The sequence below is a fragment of the Asparagus officinalis genome, chromosome 3 (genome assembly GCF_001876935.1).
Source record: "Asparagus officinalis chromosome 3, Aspof.V1, whole genome shotgun sequence".
NCBI lineage: Eukaryota > Viridiplantae > Streptophyta > Magnoliopsida > Asparagales > Asparagaceae > Asparagus > Asparagus officinalis.
In genome coordinates this window covers 35,997,873-36,021,342 of record NC_033796.1, presented here as the reverse complement: position 1 = coordinate 36,021,342, position 23,470 = coordinate 35,997,873, and the positions used below count along the sequence as shown (strand labels likewise).

Here is a 23,470-nt window from a genome sequence, read left to right as displayed (position 1 = left end):
AGCTGATATGGTCGAAACTGGATCGATTTCTATAATATTTTTGAAAGTGGGTTGATTTTTAGGATTAAAAATGTAAATGGGGCAATTTTAAAAATTTCTCCCTAAAAGAAAGGTTAAATTACACTAAACACCCAAGAACTTTTAGTATTTTGCTATAAACTCCAATAACTTACAAAATCGCAGTTAACCCCCAATAACTTTTTGAAATTGCAGAAAATAACGCAATAAGTTTTAGTGTCTTGAAGATAACCCCAATTAATATGAACCGAAAAACCTACATAAAAAAAGCATTTTGAAAGGTATTGGTGGTTTAGTGTAATTTACTCAAAAGATATTAGGGGTTTAGACTGTTTAGTGTATTAGGGGTTTTAGTGCGATTTTGAAAGTTGTTGGGGTTTAGTGTAATCTGCCCTAAGGAAATGATGAAAGGCGGTCTCTTTATATCGATCATTTTCCTGCTGCTCTGCCGTTAGAAGGAATTTTTGCTGAAACCCCCGCCTCTTCTTTCTATTGCGTGGATTACTGAACTTTCAGACAAAATTTCTTTGATCAAGTTGCTTGCTTGTTGTTATGAGTTGCAATTTTCACATTTGGACAAAAAACCATTAATCTTATATTTAGATGAAAACTCATGTAATACTAAGAAACTAGATTTAGTAATAATATTACACTTACTTACATGCTTAAAACTACTCCATTAGATACCGTTTGGCAAAGGGTTAAGTGAGGGGTTAAGGAGACTTAACTCAACCCCTCACTTAACCCCTTCTTAACCCGTCAAACACAAAAAAACCTAGTTAAAGTGAGTTAACCCTCCATAATTTTCCAAACATAAAAAATATAGAAAGGTTAAGTTAATCCCTCTAGAGAGATTAAAATGAGTTAACTCCTCAAAATGAGGGGTTTACTAATACTCCTATTTAGAATGATTAAGAGTTAACACTTCTAATTATAAAGAAAATAGTCAAAATCATTGTTATTCTCAAACACTAAAACTGATCACAAGAGCTAAAATAAAACTTATTTAACGGATTAATTATTTAGTCCTTCAGATTATCGAATGGGCTAAGTACATGAATCATAAAAATTGAGGACATCGGAATAGGGAAAGGAATGGGAATGTGGTGATGAGGAACTTAAGGACTTTTGGTTATCCAATCTTGTTAAAAACTATACCTTGCCAATCGGTTGCTCTCACAAATGGAACTCTTAGAACTAGTTACTGCAACTATCAGCTGCTCTTGGACCAGAGAAAGAAAACACTATCAATTGCTCATTTCAATCAAAAATTATAGGAAAATGGGTTACATTTGGGCTAGCAGGTTTTGTAAACTAGCACTTAACAGGGCAGTACGAACCTCTTTGCAACATTTGTATTGCTCATCTTGCTTAAAAATTTTGAGATTTTCAACAAACAACAAAATAAACTGTACAGATCCTTTAAAATCTAAGTAAAAGAAGCACACAGATCTTACAAATTCTAAACTCATGGTATCAAAGTTCACAGGTTTCTACATTACAGCCCAGAGGTGAATGGGATACCGGTAGACGATAACCAGTGATTTCCATCAATAAACCTTTTAACTGTATATGCCTTCGCTTCTTCAGTCTTCAGCACTTTATACCCTGCCCATCTAACTCGATCACTTGTACCCGCACTCGGTCCGTAGTTATCGTACTCCCTGTACACGACAGTACCATGGTTACCGTCCATATCAAGCCAACCAGAGGACTCTATAGCTTTATGAATATACGTCTTCATTATCACGGTCCTCGAGTACTTCTTCCATGGCCTCCCAAGATAACATTTTGCATCTCCTGATTGAAAATTATTTGCGGTAATAATATTACAGTTGTGAATTACGATTCCTGTTTTCTTTGTTTTATCTTCTCTTCCCTGAGCAGTTATCACATTTTGTTGTCCTGGAATTGGTTTTTGTAGTATGATGCTGGAGTTTTGGATTACTGCAGCTGCGTCGCCGAAGATGAAATCGATTGTTCCGTATATTTTGCATTCTCTGAAGAATTGTCGCCCTTGGTTTATGTATAGAGTATCTTGATAGCCTTTGAATGAACATTGGTAGAAGGCACATTTGTCTCCGTTGCTCATTAATGCGACCGCTTGGTGTTTCTGTGGTCCTGATGTATTTTCAAATGAAATGAATTTGCCGATGAAGTTATCTGCAGCTATAGCTGGCAAAAAAAAAATGAAATTAGTCTCCATACTTAAAGGGTATGCAAATAAGTTGATAAGCAAATTATTGTCATGTATATCTTAATTTTGTCAAATACAATGCCATAGAAACTGTAAGATTTGCAAACAGAGGGCGGAAAAGTAACTGCAGGGGAAAGCATTGACCTTATGTATGTCAAACTGGAAATTATACCAAACGTGTAAACTTGAAAGAAAAAAGAAAATCAAAGAATGACCAAATAAATATGCTGAAAAAGTGCTAAGAAAAATTACTGAATAAATGAACAATAAAATTCAAGAAGACAAATGAGAACAAACCAACTGCAGCAGAGTTCCGAATGTTGTATCCATCATCATTATTGAGTTTGCTACGAACAATTGTCTTGCTCGCTCCGTCACCAACAAGAATGACATAAGGCCTTGATATGGTAATATTTTCTCGGTAAATCCCGCTCTTTACATAAATTACATAACTCCCCTTCGCTGAACCAGGAATAGATTCCACAGCTTCACTAATTGTGGTGTAATTGCCATTGCCATCTTTAGAGACGACGACATTTGGAGCGAAGCGCTGGCCTGAAAGTTCTAGGAAAGAATTCATGCGTGAATGTTGATACTTAGATATTGCATAAAGATGCAGACCATATATACTAGTGCACGTAGAGAAAAGAATTTTGTTTGTACAAGCTAGCATTTACTTGCTAATTTAAGTTCAAAGAACTGGTTTGTGTTTTGGGTCACGGCAGCTGAGACCCATTAGGAGTATTCTTATGTAATTAGCCGACCTGATCGTAGTTTGAGACACCCATAGTTAAGAGATTAAGGTCATCAAAGTCTCACACGTCTCATACTTAATTTGTCCATGGAGAATTAAGGGTAAATCTCTCACATAAACGGATAAACCTACCTTTTGGCCTATTTTGTGAAACGCACCTGAACTTTAAAAATGTTTCATCCCCTGAACTTTTGGGCGTATCACAAAATCCAATTGTTTGCAACTTTTTTTGCAGAATACACCCCAAATTGCGTAACAGGGGGTTTTCTGAAACTTCCCCTCTTTTTTCGAAACTATTGTTAGGAGTTTGGATTTTCTAAAAGAGATGTTAAAAGGTTGAAGGACGTTCTGAAAATAGTTAATGTTGAAAATTTGGGGATACGTTTGGAGAAAATGGGGGTTTGGCAGTTGGGGTGGTATGTTGAAAAAATGCAACCATTTTTTTTTTTTTGTGTGTGACTCGGTTTCAAAGTTAGAGAGGTTAAGTGACGTGTTTAAAGATCAGGGGGGTTACCTCAAAATGAGCCATAAGATAGGGGGTTAAGCGAAATTTACCCACGAATTAAGGTGTATTATTTTTGCTAATAAATATTTTTAAAGGTCAATTATGGTTCTAATCCATTACCGTGCGATTGACCTTATTTTTAGAGGAAATGAACACAGAGTTCGTATAAATATTAATAGGGCTGTGACTGAAGAAATTTACAATGAAAAGGACCCGAATCGTCGATAGGCAAGTTCTTCAGTTGTCCAATGTCAGCATGTTTTCTGCCTAACGAATTTTTTTTCTTTGAAGACGAACCAAGAAAACTTATGAGGATATCTCCTTATGTTAGTTAATGCAACACCTCAATGGTCATTTTAGAGATTGAATTAAGAAGATTAATATGCTGATGATAATGATAGTAATGATGACAACGATGATGTTTAAGTTCGTGATGCATGTGTTTGATGATGTTAACTTTGTGGTTGTATGTTTGAACAAGCGGTCGAATCATGGTGCTCAACATAATCTTGATCTCTTACTTGGTGCTAATCAGGACAAGTCAGCTTAGCTTGGGCTAATGCATTTTGCCTATTTTTCGCATGAATATCATCTATTTTAAATTGACAGACCTCCTCCTCTTCCTTTTTTGCTAGACATCACAATATGGTGAGGTAGTGTTGAAAATCAATTTATCATTTCCCATTAGAAAAACCATTGAGTACCCCTTTTTTTATTTTAGTTTATTTTATTTTATTTATTTTGAAGAATGGCCATCTGTTTAGATAGAATCGATTATCAAACAGAAGATTGCTGATTCACAAGTTCAAGGAACAAATATTCTATTTTTGATCGACAACAGAGTAGATAACAAATGTTTTACTAAGAATTAATGTCCATAAATTTGGTAAAATAATTTTGACGAAGTATCGTCTACACCCAGTATTGCACCTCTTTTTATGATTCGAACAGTCAAGCATGTATCGATGAATTTGCTTGGATAGTAAAGACAAGGCTAATAATGAGCTACATGTGGATCTTCAGATAATTATTACATTAGTTTACCTAATTAATCAATACAGGTATATAAATCTCATACAGGCAACGCTCGAAGCTGAGTTCAGGCAAACCTGCAGTTCATGCGAGCTTTGGAAGTTCAGGCGGACCGAAAGATCATGCGAGCTTTGGAGGTACAGGCGAGCTCCAAGTGCAGGCGAAGCAGTTCAGACGAGCTTGACTATGTTCAGGCGAACATAAGTCATACAGGCGAGTTTCGCAGTTAGGCAAACTCGTAGAAAACAGATTCCTAATTTGTTTTGACCTAGGGTTTCCCTATAAATAGGGAACCCTGGCCGCCACTTAAACGCGACTTTTTCCAGAGCGATTCCTATAGCGATTTTGGCGGCGATTTTTGCAGCGGCTTGAGCGGTGATTTTTCAGAGAGAAATCTCGCGCCTTGAGAAATAAAAAGAGAGTTCTTTTTTAGTGATCTCAAGGAGTTTGAGATCATCTCTTGCAAGTTTGTAATCTTCTTTAATATTCAAAGGAAATTTTTTGTGTGGTTCTCGAGAACGTAGGCAAGTTGTCGAACCTCGTTAAAATTTTGGTGTTCTCTCTTCTATTTTTTCTTTGCAAAGTTTTTTTCATTTGTTGTGATTTTTTCTTGCCTTCTTTCAACACAAGATTCGGAGGGCACGTTCCGCGAGAGGGTTTATTTGACAGGTTGTCGATAGGACGAATCCCCAATAACTGGTTTCAGAGCTTCGTTCGAATTAGATTTGTGTAAGAGCTATGGCAGAAGAAGGTAATTCAAAGATTGAGAAGTTTGACGGATTAGACTTCGCCTACTGGAAGTCACAGATGGAGGACTATCTGTACCAGAAGGATCTTTACCGTCCGTTGATGGGTAAAACAAAAAGAAAGAAGAAGGATGAGACCAACGAGAACTGGGAAATAGTGGATCGAAAGACTTTAGGACAGATCCGATTGTCGCTCGTAAAATCAGTCACACACAATATATTAAAGAAGAAGATGATGGTAGGGCTTATGGAAGTGATCGCAAAGATGTACGAGCAACCGTCAGCTACAAACAAGGTGCATCTCGTCAAAACACTCTTCAATCTTAAGATGGCAGAATGATGTTCCTTCACGATGCATCTCAACGAGTTCAACACGATTGTTGATCAACTCATATCAGTCTACACCACGTTTGATGACGAAGTGCAGGCCCTATTAATATTATCGCAGTTGTCAGATAGTTAGGTAGATTACGTGACCGCAATTAGCAACTCTGCAGGGAAGGAGAAGTTGAAACTGAACGAGGTTGTTAGTATAATTCTATCCGAGGAGATTGTAGGCTATTTAAAAATCACAATAGATAGTTGGTCCCTACCAAACTTCAATGATGGAAGTTACAATTTGACGACTTTTACATCAGCATCTCGACAAAGAAAGTTACAATTTGACGACTTTTACATCAGCATCTCGATAAAAAAAGTTACAATCAGACGACTTTCATGTCAACAAATGAAAGCTATAATTAGAGGATTTTTACGTAGATCGAGAAATGTTACAATTCAATGATCTTCACGACGACTAATGAAAGCTCTGATTTAATAGCCTTCACGATCAACTGTGAGAGTTACAATCTGACGACTCTCACACCCCAAATAGCTAAAGTGAAGATTACTAAACAATGGTCTTTGCAACACTCTATAGAAGAGATTACAGGTCAACAATTTCTTCTAAACGCGTAACTTACCTCTGAAGTTCAACCTTCGAAACACAGGCGGCCCCTGCGTTTTCAGCGTTTCAGCTTCAAAACGTAATGCGACCATTGCATTTCAGCATTAAGCGAATGCCTAACTCTGTGTCCCAAACCTGAGACGCAGAGTTCGATTCCAGAATGTCAGCTGGAGGCGTTTGACTCATTCAAACATGAGCTAAACGGTTTCAGAACTGTTTTTCCTACGATCTGAGGGAATCTCGTCCACGTTGGAGCGGATTAAGGGGTTAGTTACACACCTTATCTTCCTATAAAATCTCAACAAACCAATCAGAGAGGGGTTTGGATTTTTTTGGATCAGATCATCCAAGAGATTGGCGATTTTGGTAAAAGAGGACCTGGAGTCGGATTTTTCTAAAAAATTTGATTTTTGATCAAATCTCCAGGAGATCGGCTAGAGAGCTTCTTGGCAACAGAGAATTTTAACACTTGGCTATTAACCGAATTTTCGGCTCAAACAACTCTTTTCATAGAGTTCCAACTCATCCTGAGTTCATAAACTCGTTAATAGTTCTTTTTCAAACTTGTCACGCAAGTTAATTGTTCCAGCAAAGGAAGACGTCCAGATCATCAATTGAGAGCAAACTCGAAGCGAACATTCGAGGGAGGCATTCCATCGCTTCCGTGAAAAACCCAGAATTAAATAAAGGGAAGAATTTACATCAATTCTCTCCTCTTTTATAATCGGGAATTTAAATTGTAATCGAGATTGAGAGAGTTATAAACATTCTTTTTTTTCTAAACAGTTAGAAAGAATAAATCAAATTTAATTCTTTCATTTTTTTTATTACAAATTTTCCAACAAACAGAGGTTAGAAGAAAATCGCACGAATCAGAAAGTTCAGGTTCGGCCCTAAGTCTAGAGCAGAGAGCCCGAAACCGTAATAAGGGTAATTAGAATAGGAATCGATCAAAGTTGAAGAAGAAGAAGTCAAACTCGAATGTGAGGTCTATCAAAGGGAAATGTTGGAACTGCGGCCAGGAGGCCCATATGTCTTTAGTCTGTAAAGCATCAAAGAAGGATACAAATGAGCAGGAGGCTCATATCATGGAAGATGCATTGATCCTTGCTATTGACAGTGATTCGATTCATAGGTTATTGATTCGAGAGCCTCATTCCACACTACTGCTAATAGGAAGCTTCTTCAGAACTATGTAGCAATGGATTTTAGGAAAGTGTACCTGGGGGATAACGAGTCCTGTAGTATTGTGGGAAGAGGTGACGTGCAAATACAGATAAAGGGATCTAAGTGGAATATGAAGAACGTCAGACATGTACCGAAGCTGAAGAGGAATCTTGTTCAGGTTGGCCAGCTTGGAGCAGAAGGCTATGTTACGATATTTATCGGGAATTCATGGAAAATCTCCAACGGTACTATAGCAGTTGCCCGTGGTAATAAAACCTGAACACTCCACCTAACTTCACATGCGAGTGACACCTCGCAATTGCAGCTGGTAAGGAAAGTGCAGATCTGTAGCACAATAGGTTGGGACACATGAGTGAGGAGAGTATGAAGATTTTACACTCAGACGGAAAGCTAACCGAGGACATTTTGGGATTCGTTTAAAGAGGACTACTCTAGGGACACCGCAACAGAACAGTGTTACAGAGAGAATGAATAGAACATTGACAGAGCGTGCGAGGAGCATACGTCTACATGCAGGTCTACCCAAGACATTTTGGGCAGACGCGGTGGATACATCAGGGTACTTAATTAATTATGAGCCTTCAGTCCCATTAGACTTTAGGATTCCAGAAGAGGTTTGGAATGTCAAGAAGGTTAATCTCTCACACTTGAGAGTCTTTGGTTGCGTGGCATATGTTCATATTAGTGACCATATCAGAGACAAGCTAGAAGCTAAGTCACAGAAGTATACATTCATTGAATACGGCATTGATGAGTTCGGATATCGTCTGAGGGATGAGAAGAACAGGAAAATCATCAAAAGCCGAGATGTCATATTCAATGAAGAGGTGATATATAAGGACAGAGACAATGCCAAGGATAGTCAAAGCAGTGGGAGCAATACTAAGGATGCAGGTGGATCTGAGTACATGGATTTAGAGGAACTTCCAGATGGGGGAGACAATGTCAGTTCTGACCGAAAAACAAAGGAGAATTCATGTGTAGAGACGACTTCCCAGGGCGCGGATCTTAGGAGGTCATCCAGGGTACCCAAACCAAATCCAGATATCTTTCGTCACTTGATTGCTTACTTTTGATAGATAGCGGAGAACCGGAATGATATGAGGAGGCCATGCAAGTTAGTGAGTCTCAACAGTGGGAGCATGCGATGCAAGAAGAGATGGATTCTCTTCACTTGAACGAGACATGGGAGTTAGCCCAGCTACCTGTACAGAAGAAAATCTTACATAACAAGTGGATTTACCGAGTCAAGTAGGAGAGTGACGAAAGCAAGAGGTACAATGTCAGATTAGTTGTGAAAGGATTCCAACAGAGAGAATGAGTGGATTATACATAGATATTTTTTCCTGTAGTGAAGCTCACAACTATCATGGTGGTGTTCAGCTTAGTAGCTGCTGAAAATCTCTATCTTGAGCAGTTGGATGTAAAGACTGCCTTTCTTCATGGTGACTTGGATGAAAAAATCTACATGAAGTAACATGTTTGCTTCATTGAGGAAGGAAAGGAAGAGATGTTGTGTAGGCTTAAGAAGAGCTTATACAGTTTGAAATAGACTTCAAGACAGTGGTACAAGAAGTTTAATAACTTCATGCAGAGCAATGGTTATGGAAGGTGTAACTCAGATCATTGCTGCTACTTCAAGAGGTTTGAGTCCAGCTATATCATGTTATTGTTATATGTAGATGACATGTTAGTTGCAGGATCGTGTTTACAGGAGATAAATAAGTTGAAGAAGCATTTGGCAAAGGAGTTTGCTATGAAAAATTTGGTACATGCAAGCAGATTCTTCGTATGCGAATCAGTCGGAATGTGGTTGAAGGGACGTTAAAGTTGAGTCAGGTTGAATACATTGAGAAGGTACTTCAGAGATTCAACATACAGAATGCTAAGGCCGTTAGTACGCCCCTTGGAAGTCAATTCAGGTTATATGAGGAGCAATCGCCCAAGACAGATGCATAGGAGGAGCACATGAGAAAAGTGTCATATTCATCAGCCATTGATAGTCTGATGTATGCAATAGTCTGCACGAGACCGGATATCACCCATGCAATGGGAGTTGTGAGCAGGTTTGCAAGTAACCTAAGGAAGCAGCATTGGGAGGCCGTGAAGTGGATCCTGAGATACTTGAGAGAGAATACAGATCTACCATTGTGTTTTGGGAAAAAAGAATTGGTACTGTAGTGATACGTGGATGCAGATTTCGCCGGAGATCATGATACAAGGCGAAGCACCACGGGGTATGTTTATACCTTAGGGTCGACAGCAGTGAGCTGGGTCTTACGTTTGCAGAAGATAGTGACTTTGTCCACGACTGAGACAGAGTATGTCGTAGTAATTGAAGCTAGTAAGGAGATGATTTGGTTTACCGGATGTCTGGAAGAGTTGGGTCTAAAGCGGGGGAACATAGTTCTTTATTATGATAGTCATAGTACTATACACCTTGCCAAGAACCCAGTATATCATGCCAGAACGAAGAATATCGACGTACATTACCATTTCATACGCTCGTTGATAGAGGATGAGAAGTTACTATTAGAGAATATTTTGGGGAGCCAAAATCCTGCAAATATATTGACAAAAGTAGTGACCATTCAGAAATTAGAGTTGTACACAATTTCAGTTGGCCTTCATGCGTAGGAGATGAGGGCGGAGACACACTATGAGAAAGATATTAAATTGAAGAAAGAGATTCTCCGGTTGAAGTAGGTGTTTGCTAAGTTGAAGAGAGCTTGTTGATGGAAGTTTGGTCTCCAAGTGGGAGATTGTTGGTTTCGGGTATAGACCCAAACCTTAGAACAAACATGCAAAGTAAAGATTTCTCTAAGTTAAGAAATCAGGCGAACTTGATAGTTCAGGCAAACTTGATAGTTCAGGCGAACTTGGAAGTTCAAGCGAAGCTCGAAACTGAGTTCAGACGAACCTGCAGTTCAGGCGAGCTTTGGAAGTTCAGGCGAACTTGGAAGATCGGGCGAGCTTTGGAGGTTCAGGCGAGCTCCAAGTACAAGCGAGATCCAAGTGCAGGCGAAGCAGTTCATGCGAGCTTGACTATGTTCAGGCGAACATAAGTCATACAAGCGAGCTTCGCAGACAGGCGAACTCGCAGAAAACAGATTCCTAATCTGTTTTGACCTAGGGTTTCCCTATAAATAGGGAACCCTGGCCGCCACTTAAACGCGACTTTTTTCGGAGCGATTCCTGTAGCGATGTTGGCGGCGATTTTTGCAACGCCTTGAGCAGCGATTTTTCAGAGAAAATCTCGCGCCTTGAGAAATAAAAACAAAGTTCTTTTTGAGTAATCTTGAGGAGTTTGAGATCATCTCTTGCAAGCTTTGTAATCTTCTTTAATATTCAAAGGAATTTTTTTGTATGGCTCCCGAGAATGTAGGCAAGTTGCCGAACCTCGTTAAAATTTTGGTGTTTTTTATTTTTCCTTTGCAAAGTTTTCTTTTATTTGCTGTGATTTCTTCTTGTCTTCTTTCAACACAAGATCCGGAGGGCACACTCCGTGAGAGGGTTCATTTGACAGGTTGTCAATAGGACGAATCCCCAACAGATGCAGCTACTTATCTCCTCTTATTTTTTATTAACACTTACATTTCATGAATCTCAGACAATAATGTTTTCTCGTTAGGCTGTGGTTAGGTTGTGATGCCTCGGGGAATCATGCATGTGACAATAAATTTTTTTAGTCATGAGGTTATTTGCAAATAAGTTGTAGCCCCATTTATACCATCTAAACTAATTTATAGCAACTTCATCATCTGAATTTCAGACTACGTTGTTTTTCATTAATGGAGATATCGTGTGGAAATCATGTGCCGATAAATTAATTAACTTTATACTGTCAAATTAGAGAGCAATTTAGTTTTTTTCCAGTCAAATTGAGGATTAAAAAAATTAATTTCATGTGTTGTCGTATAATTAAAAAAAAAACTCTTGTGACGATTGATACTCATTTTATTTTCTATCTTCAGTCGTATTAGCAGATAACTGCATAGTAAGGCACATTACTTTCGAAAACGCATCAGGCAAGGAGAAAGGCCAAGCTGTAGCTCTGAGAAGCGAAGGAGACAAATCATCCTTCTTTCTCTGCGAATTCCTCGGCTATCAAGATACCCTCTATATCAAGATACCCTCTATGTGAACGGAGGCCGACAATTCTTCAGAGAATGCGACGTATACTGAACTGTTGATTTTATCTTTGGTGACGCAGCTATATATGCTGCTTCAAAAGTGCAACATCTATTTCCGATATTTTGGCTTCATGACTGCTCAAGGAAGAATTTATAACACACAGAATACAGCAATATCAGTCGATAGGTGCTATATCAAAGCTTCTATTGAGTTTCCGAAAGAATCAAGAAAGTAACGATGGAAGGATTTTGCGAGGGTTATTGTGATGAAGACGCGTATTGATGATGTTATCGATCCTGCGGGGTTGAAGATTGGGATGGTAGGAGTAGAACTGCTGAGTATATTGAGTTCGATAATTTTTGGTCCTGGATCGAACGTTGATGGCAGAGTTCGATGGCCAGGGTTTAAAGCGTTGCAGGCGGATGAAGGTGGAGAGGTGAAGCCATTTTCGGTTGGGGTGTTTATTGATGGGAATGAGTGGTTGCCTTCAACTGGCGTTCCATTTGATGCCGATGTATGATAACCTTTAATTTATGTTCTCTCTGTATATGTAACTACAGGGTTCATAAATAAAAGGAGCATGAATAAATATCTTAATAAGACTGCATTTAGCTATTTACTGGTTCATTTTTTGGTATTTTGTTTGCAGACAGTTGTCCATGTATATAATATGGCTTATATGACGTACAAATAAATGTTTAAGAATTAGGACATATTCATATCAGTATATTCAGATACGTATCCATATGCTGTTTATAAATCCATACAATCAGCGGAATAAATACCAGACGGAGGGAAGAAAATGAGAAGATTATTAGCCTAGGAGACACTGATGCAAACTTCACATAACTTGCTTGCATAAGTCAGAAGGAGAGGACCATGGAAATTTAAGCAGACATGAAGGATTATAAATATAACAATTTCTAAATAAACTCCAATCAATGATATAAAATTAAGCATACTTAGCACACAAAATTCGCAAAACTTTCCCAAGGGTACCGATCATTGAGATGCCCACAAAACACATGCTGTTTTTAGAATGACACCAAATCGACACACAGAAATACAACAGAAAAATAGTACTTTACACACTTCACAAAAAATGCTGAAAGAACACATAAGGTGATCCAAACCACATCAAAACCCTGTATTGAGGCTATTTCTTTTTCTTTCAAAGGTAAGAGAACTCGTATTGATCAGAACTTCTTTTACAATAGAACCCAACCATGCTGAGGTTTACAAAACACTTGCAGACTATGTAATACTCACCGATATGAACGAAGCTAAGAAGACTCAACAAAATCAAAACCCCAGCAATCAAACACCGAACAAGAGTACAATCTCTCTTACTGACTCAACAAAAAAGAAATCTATACACTTAACAAAAAGGCCCTTCATCGCCTCCACTAAAAATAACTCTTGAGCAAACCATCTAGAACCAGCATTGAGACTTTGCCTTCTAAGTTCGCAAAGATGGGAGGACAGGCCACCAGTTTCATGTAAAAATTTTGTGGTTATCATGTAAATGAACCCTTTTCTTCTGTCCCTTTCTACTTTCGTTTGATTGTTACTATAGTACTTAATTGACTGGGATTTGTACATCCAAACCAAGACATATGGTTAGCTGTCATAAGTACTCACTCCTTCAAAGGATATTTGAAAGGTGGCGCACAAATTCAGTATGCAGTGAATGACCAGCCTGTAAATAAAACGATCATGCTAATGGTACTTTTCTGTGAATTTGTTGTTACTTGTTTTGAGGCAAATTCCAGAATATAAAGGGGGGGAAAGAGACAGTGAAGTGCGCCTTTCCTGTTTTGGACTTGCCGTTATATAGATTACTGTTATTTAAATTGTTAATAAGTACTATTAGGTTTGTTGTGCTATGAGAAAGGAAATATTGATGAAAAGATAAAATGAAGCAGATACGGGTGGTGAAACCATGAAAACTTTGAATATGTAAACCATCATAAATCATTGTTAAAGACAAAAACATGGCATGATGGCGAAAGATGCTAACCTTGTAAGCAATTATATGCGCAAGTGGAAGCCCCTGGTTACCATTTTGCGCAAAAAGAGAAAAATCCCCTACAAGGTCCAAGAGCTTATGACGACAAGGTTCATCATCAAAATGCAGAGGCGGGTTTAGCCAACTGGTAGTGGCACTGGAAAGACAGGAAAGAAAACATAACAAGATGACAATGAATCATCGTATTTTGCAGGTAACATATTATCTTTTTCCAACAAGATAAAACCCAATGACATATGAAATAAATAATATTGTTAGCGCTCAAGCGACATTTATGAGACAACAACCAATAACTGAAGCAACAGTAAACGTAACAAAGGCTATTGCACCTGCAAACCATTGCATTTTCCAGTGATCCTCCTTGAATGAGACCAGCTTTGCGCATCATTTCGACCTGTAAACAAGTCAACTCCATAATGAGGTTTGTAAATATATGTAAGATACAAACAATCCAATTACAAAAAAGACCACTCTCACATGCTTCAATACATTCTAGAGGCTTCGTCACATAAATAGCAACTCAATCTTTAAAAAAAAAGAGAAAGCTCTTGACGCCTCTACATCCAAAACTGTATTTTAATGGAAGAGAAGCAAAGAAGCAATTTTTGGTAAAATCGTTATAATCCTCTCCTACTTGTTCATGCTTTCCACATCCCATTCGTAAAAATTGATGTCGTCATCAGTTAATTATAGTTATATTACTTTCTTTTCAGTTGTGATTTAATATTGTATGTGATTTAATCAAAGAACTTCTTTACTTAAACTATTTAACAATTAAACAATCTACAATAAGGAAAAGTGAAAGGTATGAATTACTATTTAACAATTAAGCAATCTACAATAAAGAAAAGTGAAAGGTGTGAATTGTTGGAATTAATATTAGAAAAACTTTACCAAATATGCAAGTGTGTAAACAATTAGCTGACTGACATCTAATTTAGCATGTACATAGTATGAGCTTACATCTTTCTCATTGGAATCGAGTTGTTTTGAACATCATTTACCGTCTATCCTAATATTTCTAGTTCCTTCTTTTCTCATATCAGATTTTGCAAATCTATGCTTTCTCCAGAATCACAGAACTATTCAAGATTTCTTCGTTGATATAAGAGAATGTTATTGATCAGCACAAACTACTAGAGTAATTTAGATTCTGTTGGTGGAAGCTGAGATATGGAGCGGGAAAAGATATTTTTGTTTGTTTCTGTTGGCAGGGCGGGGTGAGGGTGTTAAACAAGTAATTTAGATTCTCACCTCTTATGTATATCCTCTCCCATGTCAAAAAATATCTAGAAGGAAACCAAACAGCAAATGCTTGACTAACTACCCAGTGTAAACTATATGATTATCTCCATTATGAACTTGCAAGATGTGTGTGTGTGACTATCTACCCAGTGTAAACTATATGATTATCTCCATTATGAAATTTGCAAGATGTACGTGTGCGTGTATGCGTGTGTGCGTGTTAGGTTAAGGTAGATAGGGACATGGTGGAGGTGGCAGCATATTTTATGTCCAAGTGATGACTCAAAGGCAGCCTAAATGTATCCAGCTTTGAAGTGGCAGTTTACAACTCTATCCTGAATAGCGATGAGCCCATTCTTCCACTCGAGGAGTCACAATTTATCCAAGCCTATTAGTAGCACCAACTGCCTTTATCTTGAACTGATCCATGTGTTATACGTTACAGATTAAAACCTTTATCTTATAACAACATTTGAGATTAACAGAATTAAAGTAGTAAAGCCAAAAATACATTATAACTAGAACAAATTGTATATAAACCTCTTCATAAATGCAGAAGGTTCTCGAAGGAGCTATTTCCTTGGAGTAAATTGCATCATCCATGAAACATGAATACCACTGACATCCAATAGCTGGTGCCTGAGAAGAAGAGTGATTATGAATATATAGCATCTCAGAGATGAAAAATTACATCCAACACTCAGCAAATGAAGCACTTCATATGCCAATAATTGAGAATGTTTTATAATGATCTTCTACGTTATCTGGGTACTTCTAACTGAACCTGTACCCATACCCAACACGTGCCTGTAGCCGTATCCATACCCAAACTCCTCGCACACTCCTTGCATATATGAATATATTTAGTCAGGCATGTACTCACTTGTGCAATATATGTTATAAGTTAAAACACTTCTCATACACTTCTTGAATGCATATCCTCAGCTTCACATCCACTTACTAAAACACGTTGGACTTAGGTCGGACTTGGAACTGTTATCTTAAAAAATTGTTTGGGTGTCTAGATTGAAAGGTGGTTTTCCAATTTATAGTCCGTATAATAAAAGAAACATAAAAATATTATAGGAATTCTAATTCTCATAACACGTGAATGAAAAACAATAGGACAAATTTTCAAAACCGACCTCTTTTCAAATTTATTGGGCAAAATCGACCGTTTGATTTTTTAATGAGCAAAACCGACCATTTTCAAGGGAAAATGGTCGGTTTTGCTGAAAAGATATTTTTCGGAGTGTTCGGGACTAGTAGTCCCGAACACTTAAAATGTGAACATCAGGTGTTCGGGACTACTAGTCCCGAACATTTGCATGCCAATGATTTGGGCGTATGAAAAATCCTGTGTTTTTATTAAGCAGCCATTTCCCTGATGAAGAGAAGTAAAAAATTCAGTTTCATTAATTACCAAAGCCTCCATCCTCAAATTTCTATTTTTGACCCTAAAACTAAAATTTTAATTTAGACTAAAGGAACCTTGGAGAATGAGACTGCAAGAGGCGGGGTAGTGATCCCATCATGCTCAATCAAAACAACTCCAGACTCCGACGAGAGGTCGCCAAGGTAAGGCCTTTTCCTCACTGAGAAATGGCAAAACCAAACAACTCCAGACTCCGACGAGAGGTCGCCAAGGTAAGGCCTTTTCCTCACTGAGAAATGGCAAAACCCTAATCAGCGGAAACAAGAGGAAAATCGCTGAAATCGAAGGGAAAAGAGAAGGTGAGATGAGTACCTCTGAACCCATTTAGCTCTCTGATTGTGAGATCGCCGAAGAAAGATGAAGAGGTCGAGCTGAATCTATGATCCATTGGCGGAAATCGAGAAAAGAGATGGGGAGAAATGAGGAAATTAGGGATTTTGGCCGAGGTTTATTTGGCATGCAAATGTCCGGGACTAGTAGTCCCGAACACTTGATGTTCACATTTAAGTGTTCGGGACTACTAGTCCCGAACACTCTGAAAAAATTTCTTTTCAACAAAACCGACCATTTTCCCTTAAAAAGGGTCGGTTTTGCTCATTAAAAATTCAAACGGTCGATTTTGCCTAATAAATTCGAAAAGAGGTCGGTTTTAAAAATTTGTCCAAAACAATATTGTTCTCATGTAAATTATTAATATCAATATACAAAATTATTAATATCAATATGTGCATATAGATATTTATATAGTCATGTCCCTGTATCCTACCTTTTACAAATTTGTTGTATCCCGTACCAGTACCCATTTCCATGGAAATTAGATGATATCAAATTTTGCTTTCACAATAAAACATGGAGAATTCTATTAAAAATACAACTTGAATGCTTAAAAGTCCTTAAAACTGAAACAAGCATATAAAGTTTAAAAGTAAGTTAAGTAACAGTTTATCATTTTGACGGAAAATTTCCAAAAAGCACTACGTAAATATAACGTACATCTTATCTGTTTCAGTTAGCATGCTTTATCAAGAAATCACTTGGTGTACAAGGCTTTACATCATGCCCAAAAGGCGAAGTTTTACTAGCTCGATATACTTTTACGCATCGTGTGATCAATGAACAAGCAGTAGAATAAATGTAAAAGTAATATATAAATCCATTATTCGATGAGAACTGTACCTGGGGAAAATTTATTCCGTATGTGATCTGAGATTTTGAAGAAGGAAATGCCATTAGAAAAGAATCCTTCCTGCATACAAATTTTGGCTTGTGAAGAAAAGGTGCCATTTTTTCCTTGTGACTTCCATTAGAATCCTTTGCAACACATACACCAACTTGCTCTACTGCCTCTACCCATCCTTTTGCAGATCCATCTAGCAAAGGAACCTACAATAGTCAATTGTAAATGCTATACGCAATGTTCGATAAAGTTTCTACAGCCTTTTCTGTAGAGAAATATAAATTGCATTTGCAGAAATTTCAGGAAAAACAAACAACATGATGAGCACACGTTAGAAAATGTAACCAGTTAAAACTCTTTTAAGACAAGGATGAGACGAATGTCACAAATCCTGTGCATAAAAAAGCAGCATGAACATGTGAGAAGAGAATTACAAAACGTGAACGATACTATACGACAGTTACACAACAAACACCAACGTATTTCCTGTAATTTTTCTTTAAGTGTTATGGGTATAACTATTAACCTTTGATTTTGAGCATTACTACTTACATTATGGCACACGCTTAACTTTTAGAAAAATGAACATGTTTCTTCATGTTATTCATCTCCTGACAGTATCTTAATAAGTTTCTAACACAATGTCCTTGAAATCTTTTTCCATAATCCAAACACCAAAGTCCAACAGTGCATGCGACAAAGCCCACATCGTAAGTGGGGCTTCACCTCATCAACCACAGCGTATCCCCAAAAGCTCCCCGAGCAAATTCATGACAAAGTTCGTCTTCAACATCTTAATAAGCAACCCGTAAATATTAAACACATCTAAAGTCAATAACATGAACATCCCCATTAACCCGACTTCTACTGCTTGTGCATGATCCCCACTTTGCATCTGCCACAGAGTACTGAACTAAAGACATCGAACTAACCTCAAAATCTGATCTTTCCTGCTCTCCAAGTAAATCAATGGAGGAATCTAAGACTAGGAAAGGAGAAGGGGGGGAATTACTTCTTTAAAACATTTCATCGAGCACCTTAAATCTTTAAACAGTAGTACCACTCCTCCTTTCCCTTATTTCTCCGTTTTGAATCAACGCCAGGGCTCAGGGTGTCCTTAATTAAAACCAAAACAAATTACCTCATCTCCTCCTTCGATCTCGATCCCGCAATTATCAACCCCGAGGCCCTCCAACGCCGACAACAAATGCTCCACCGTCCTCACTCGCTTCCCCTCCTTCATCACCAGCGTCGTGCACAACGCCGACCCAACCGCGTGATCGATCGTCGCAGGAACCCTCCGCCGTCCATTTCCATTCCCCTCGCTCACAACGAAGTACCGCCCTTCGCCGGCCATCGCCGGAAATAATCTGGCGGTGACCGGAACCCCAGAGTGGAGCCCGATCCCTGATAGCGATACCTCTGATGCGAGGGTTTGCTGCGGCTTTCCTAACTGGGGGAGGGTAGCGAATGAGAAAAAGTTAGGGGGGGTTTATCGCGAAAAACGCGGACGAAATGTACGGGGGAGAGTTTGGTTGAGTTGAGTACCGGCGTCCATGAGAAAGCGTGGGAGAGAGTTTGGAGAGCGCGGGGGCGAGGCATTGAGAGGATACAGCGGCGATTCGCTGCGTAAAATCAAAGCTTTGATGCCAGATCGATGCATGCTGTCCCAAGTCCACCATTAAAATAGAGGAGAAATTTTCAAAACAGTCCTCCTTAGACTTTTAATCTAAAAAAAACACATTTTTAACTTATTTTTAGAAACCGACTTGGTTTCAGGTAAATCAGGTCGGTTTTAAAAAAAAAATCCTAAATTTCAACTCCCGTAAAGTTTTATAGTGCAAATTTTTTTTGAACTCACTAAACTTCACGGGAATTCAACTCTCGTAAAGTTTCGGAATTTTTTTTTTCAAAAACCGACCTGGTTTTAGCACTGAGGCTGAAACCAGGTCGGTTTATGAAAATAAGTAGGAAATGAATTTTTTTTTGTGATTATGATTGTAAACGGGATTGTTTTGAAAATTCCTCCTTAAAATAGCATTTGTCCGTTGGGCGCTCCTGCGACTTTAATTGCGTTTTACGCTATTATTATAATTGCTTGTTTGTTTTGAATTGTAACCAGCTCTTATCTTGTGCGCCCAAGGCGACATCCTCCGCACCAATAGGAGTTTTTTTCCCCCTACGAAACATCTCATCGCAATCTCGTTTGTTTTATCCTGTTTCTATCTGGAAAGTATTCCGTCACGTCGTCGGCCCCCCCTCGGGACTTTTCATTTTTTTTCCCCAAACCCTGAATTACAATGTAAATCTATTCCTTTGTACGAATAGAAGAATCCAAGATTTACTATTCATACTATAGTAATTGTTACAGTGACATTTACTGTGGCATTATTACTACAGTAATCAGGAAACGGGATAGTGTAGCATTTTTTTTGAAAATTTGTTGTAGCGCTGGCATTTTTTTAAAATCGCTGTAGCAGAGCGGGATACTGTAGCAATTCAAAGAACATTGCAGCTGAGCGGATACTATAGCAATTCAAAAAAATCAAAAAATATTGTAACATAAAATCGGGGTTACTGTAGTGGGGAAAAAATATATGTCGTGCTTTGCACGGTGTTCACACTAGTGATGATAATAGGAAGCGATAGTTACAGGCCACCCTGAGAGTTTGAAGAGTTGTACTTTCTAACTTTCTATTACATTTCGTACCTAGGGAGGGGGCCAGAAATTTTATCTCGATTAGGTACTAAAGTTTTTAACATGTACAAATTTTGAACTTGTACTATTATTCCATAGGAAAAGTCTAATTTAATTGAAATATACCTACGAACCAAATTTGTATGCTAGAAATATAACTTAACACGGTTTTTTTAGGTGTGTTAGAGCTTAATCGAGATGGTCGCCACTACACCCCCTTTACTAAAGGTTAAAGGTAAGAGTTTTAGATTGGGGCACATAACAAAATAAGAGATTGTATAATAGTACACTTGTAAATATAAGTTAACTAGATTTTATGCACTTGCAATGCACGTGGTTAAATATTGTGATTAGGTATTTTTAGTTTATTTTCTTACTAAAATTTATTCATCGGTTTGCTCTTTGATAATAATTTTTGCTCACTTTGATTAAGTATTTTTGGTTTATTTTCTACTAAAATTTGTTCCTCGATTACACTTTGATTATTTATTTATTTGATGTTTGTTTGAATAGGCTGCATCCAGTTTGAATTTTTATGTTGATAGTTAAATTGTCAGGAGATAAATATAATCTAAAGCCAATTTAAATTTTTATTTCATTTTGATTGGCATGAAACCAAGCTTGACCTGAGGAAGTATAGTGTTATGAAAGTGAAAACACTTGAAAAAATAACATTATAAAAGAAAGATGAATAATAAAGCCAACAAGCCAAGATGATTGATTTAAAGTGGACTAAAATAACAGAAATTTGTTAAGGAAAAAATCATAAACTAAAGATTAATGCTAACTCTAGTACACTTTTATATGATAAAAACATTCACGTATGTATATGAAAGCACTAAAATAGTTTATGAAAATCCCTTCTAAAGATTCCTAATTTTACTAAAAAATAAAATTATTCTATAACAATTCACAAAACATTATCTTTTATTACTTCTATTTTGTTTTTTATTGAATCGAGATCAATTCTTCTTCATCTTTACCTTTTTCCTAGCCAATTATAGAGTAGTAGTGTCTTCATCATTACATCGGTTTTGATATGAGACTGGAGCATGTTATCTTTCCTTGGGCTCATTCATCTTTTGTCTCCTCGTCTAAATTCATAAAAAAAAAGTTGAATATATTTCTTATATTCAACACAAACTTCTGATAATACGAACTTTGATTTTTTTCCCTATTTCAATAAGAATAAATATTAATTTCATATATATGATTTTTTATGCTTTTAATTTATTACTTAAATAAGGTTAAGAGCTACCTCTTTTGTCTCTGCAATGAATTCTTATGTTGTGCATCCAATAAGAATTTCTGTTGTGTCATAATGTTACATATGCTTTGTCTGTGTTATTTTCCATAAGGATCTGAACTAAATACATTAAAATTTTCATTGTCAATTTGCTTTAGATTATAATATTAATATTTAATTTTGATATCTTTATTTTATGAAGAAGGGATATCACTTATTTTATGAAGAAGGGATATCACTTAACATTGGTACTAAATTATCGGCGATTCTACAATATTTATCATCTGGACACTTATTATTAACATATTTATCCACTTTCTTATTGCAGCTTTTGCAAACGTAGAATCACTGCTCAACTCTATTATAAATGGTAGTTATCGTTGACTTAAAGGTGTGATAGTGTGTATGTATATTGATAAATTATTCTTAGATTTAATTGTATAAATTTTAGAGTAGATTTTCTAAGATCATACATCTTTCAAATGTTATAATAATTGTATATATTAGTAATTTGAATTTATGTTGTATTTATAAAGAGGCTTAATGGAGATGTTTTTGTCTTAGCAGCTTACTCTAAAAGAACACAGCATATTAGCTTTAAAATATAATATTTTTTACGTTGTTATATGGATGTTTGCTTGGTTTATTTGCTATTCTCTTATTTCTTCAGTAAGTTATATTTTTTGATTGATATATGTTATTGACGCAGTTTACGATGATATGCATATCTCCTTTATAAATTTGAGACAGATATAAGGTGAATTTTATATTTAGTGGCATTTAATAAGAATTTTACTAATGAAATATACTACCTTCATACTTAGAGATCTTGAATTAAAATAGTGCTATTACATCATTATCTTTGATAGTGTCTTTAAGAACTGATCCTTCGTAAGTAGTCATATCCCTAAATAAAGTCACACGCAGGGTCGTGATACTATATAATAAAAAGAAAAGACTGATTTTATATTTTTTGCTTACGCAAAGTATAATAATTTTTCTTTTATCTTCTATGAAGAATATTTCTTTTATGAGCACAAAGTTGTTAAATATATTCTTCAGGGGGTATTCAGTCGGTGTTTCTTTGATAAATATAACTTATGTTAGTGTTAATTGAAGTGATTCATGGACGTTCCGAATTCCATTTAAAATGAAAACCGGTTGATTCTTTTGAAGGATATCTCTAAATTTTCTAATAGTTATTCATACATAAATCTTTATAATTTTTTACCTAATAAATATTATTACCATTAGAGATCAATATTTATAAATTACAATCAATTAATGCTAAGCTATTATATTATAGTTTTTTATTAGTTTTTTGTGATTTAGTCTTCTATCAATTAATGATACTTATGTATTTTTGGTGTTCTAACATATTAGTAAAATTATATGCAGTTACTTTAATTTATATAATAACATTAATTTTTAATCTATCATATATTTAAAAAATAATAATTATTTAACTAGATATTTTTAATCTGTTATTATTACTATTATTACCAGTATCAACTTGACTATTTTTAAATTCTAAAAAGGGATAGTAAACCTTAAATTGTAAGTTATATTTATATATCTTAATAAAAAAATATCACACAATTACTCTTTTCTTTGCCAAGTTCTAAATTTTCAGCTTTTTATTTTGTGTAATTTTAAACTTTTGAGAGTATTTTGTCTAATTTTCAAAACTTTTTGTTTTTTAATACTTCATATAATAAACTGATAGTACGGAGATATTTCATATATTTTATTAATCTTATTTAAATTGTTGAGCTATAGATAGTTCATAGGGTTTTAGGATAGGATATAAGTATGATTAGTATAGATTATAATTTAAATTAAATATTAAAAATAGTACAGTGTAATTTTGACTATGGAAAGCTTTTCCTGAACTCGTGCTTTTAAAGGGAGTATGCTTTTTTATTTTCCTTAATTTTTCTTTTTTATAATTTTGAGAATGACTTTTGTCTCTTTATTTTGTTTGGTGGATTTTGTAAATATCTCATCCACATTATGTACATTCGTAGGTCTACACTGTCCCCGGGTTCGACCTTTGAGGTAGACATTATTGGTCTTATTTTTTTTTGCATATACGCCCTTCATTTTGTAAACATTTATAA

General features: G+C 36.3%; 2 protein-coding genes across 4 annotated transcripts; both read right to left on the bottom strand.

The window, feature by feature from the left end:
* Window positions 1,517-6,290, bottom strand: LOC109834955 (pectinesterase-like). The gene is made up of 3 exons (XM_020402963.1): window positions 6,215-6,290; window positions 2,513-2,770; window positions 1,517-2,274 (listed from the first exon to the last, which is right to left on the bottom strand). Exons 1-3 carry the CDS (start codon window positions 6,288-6,290, stop codon window positions 1,517-1,519), a joined length of 1,092 nt encoding a protein of 363 aa, XP_020258552.1.
* LOC109833784 (probable UDP-3-O-acyl-N-acetylglucosamine deacetylase 2) lies at window positions 12,644-19,020 on the bottom strand. Of its 3 annotated transcripts, XM_020401595.1 has the most exons (7): window positions 18,955-19,020; window positions 18,548-18,859; window positions 17,406-17,612; window positions 15,335-15,433; window positions 13,879-13,943; window positions 13,541-13,685; window positions 12,644-13,219 (listed from the first exon to the last, which is right to left on the bottom strand). In XM_020401595.1, the coding sequence occupies exons 1-7, from the start codon at window positions 19,006-19,008 to the stop codon at window positions 13,166-13,168; spliced, it is 936 nt and encodes a 311-aa protein (XP_020257184.1). In that variant the 5' UTR covers window positions 19,009-19,020; the 3' UTR covers window positions 12,644-13,165. The 3 variants fall into 3 exon arrangements, with proteins under 3 accessions (XP_020257184.1, XP_020257183.1, XP_020257185.1); XM_020401594.1 differs by having other exon boundaries at window positions 12,644-13,685; XM_020401596.1 differs by lacking the exons at window positions 17,406-17,612; window positions 18,548-18,859; window positions 18,955-19,020 and adding exons at window positions 16,286-16,389; window positions 16,542-17,394 and having other exon boundaries at window positions 12,644-13,685.

Coding starts and splice junctions, on each gene's coding strand:
- LOC109834955 (XM_020402963.1), bottom strand. CDS start 6,290: ATGGTCGCATTACGTTTTGAAGCTGAAACGCTGAAAACGCAGGGGCCG. Junction 2,771..6,214: donor TCGAAGGTTGAACTTCAGAG/GTAAGTTACGCG, acceptor TAGAACTTTCAG/GCCAGCGCTTCGCTCCAAAT. Junction 2,275..2,512: donor TCGGAACTCTGCTGCAGTTG/GTTTGTTCTCAT, acceptor GACAAAATTAAG/ATATACATGACAATAATTTG.
- LOC109833784 (XM_020401594.1), bottom strand. CDS start 19,008: ATGCCTCGCCCCCGCGCTCTCCAAACTCTCTCCCACGCTTTCTCATGG. Junction 17,613..18,547: donor AGATCGAAGGAGGAGATGAG/GTAATTTGTTTT, acceptor TGACTATTGTAG/GTTCCTTTGCTAGATGGATC. Junction 13,944..15,334: donor CCTTCTGCATTTATGAAGAG/GTTTATATACAA, acceptor ACTTGTTTACAG/GTCGAAATGATGCGCAAAGC.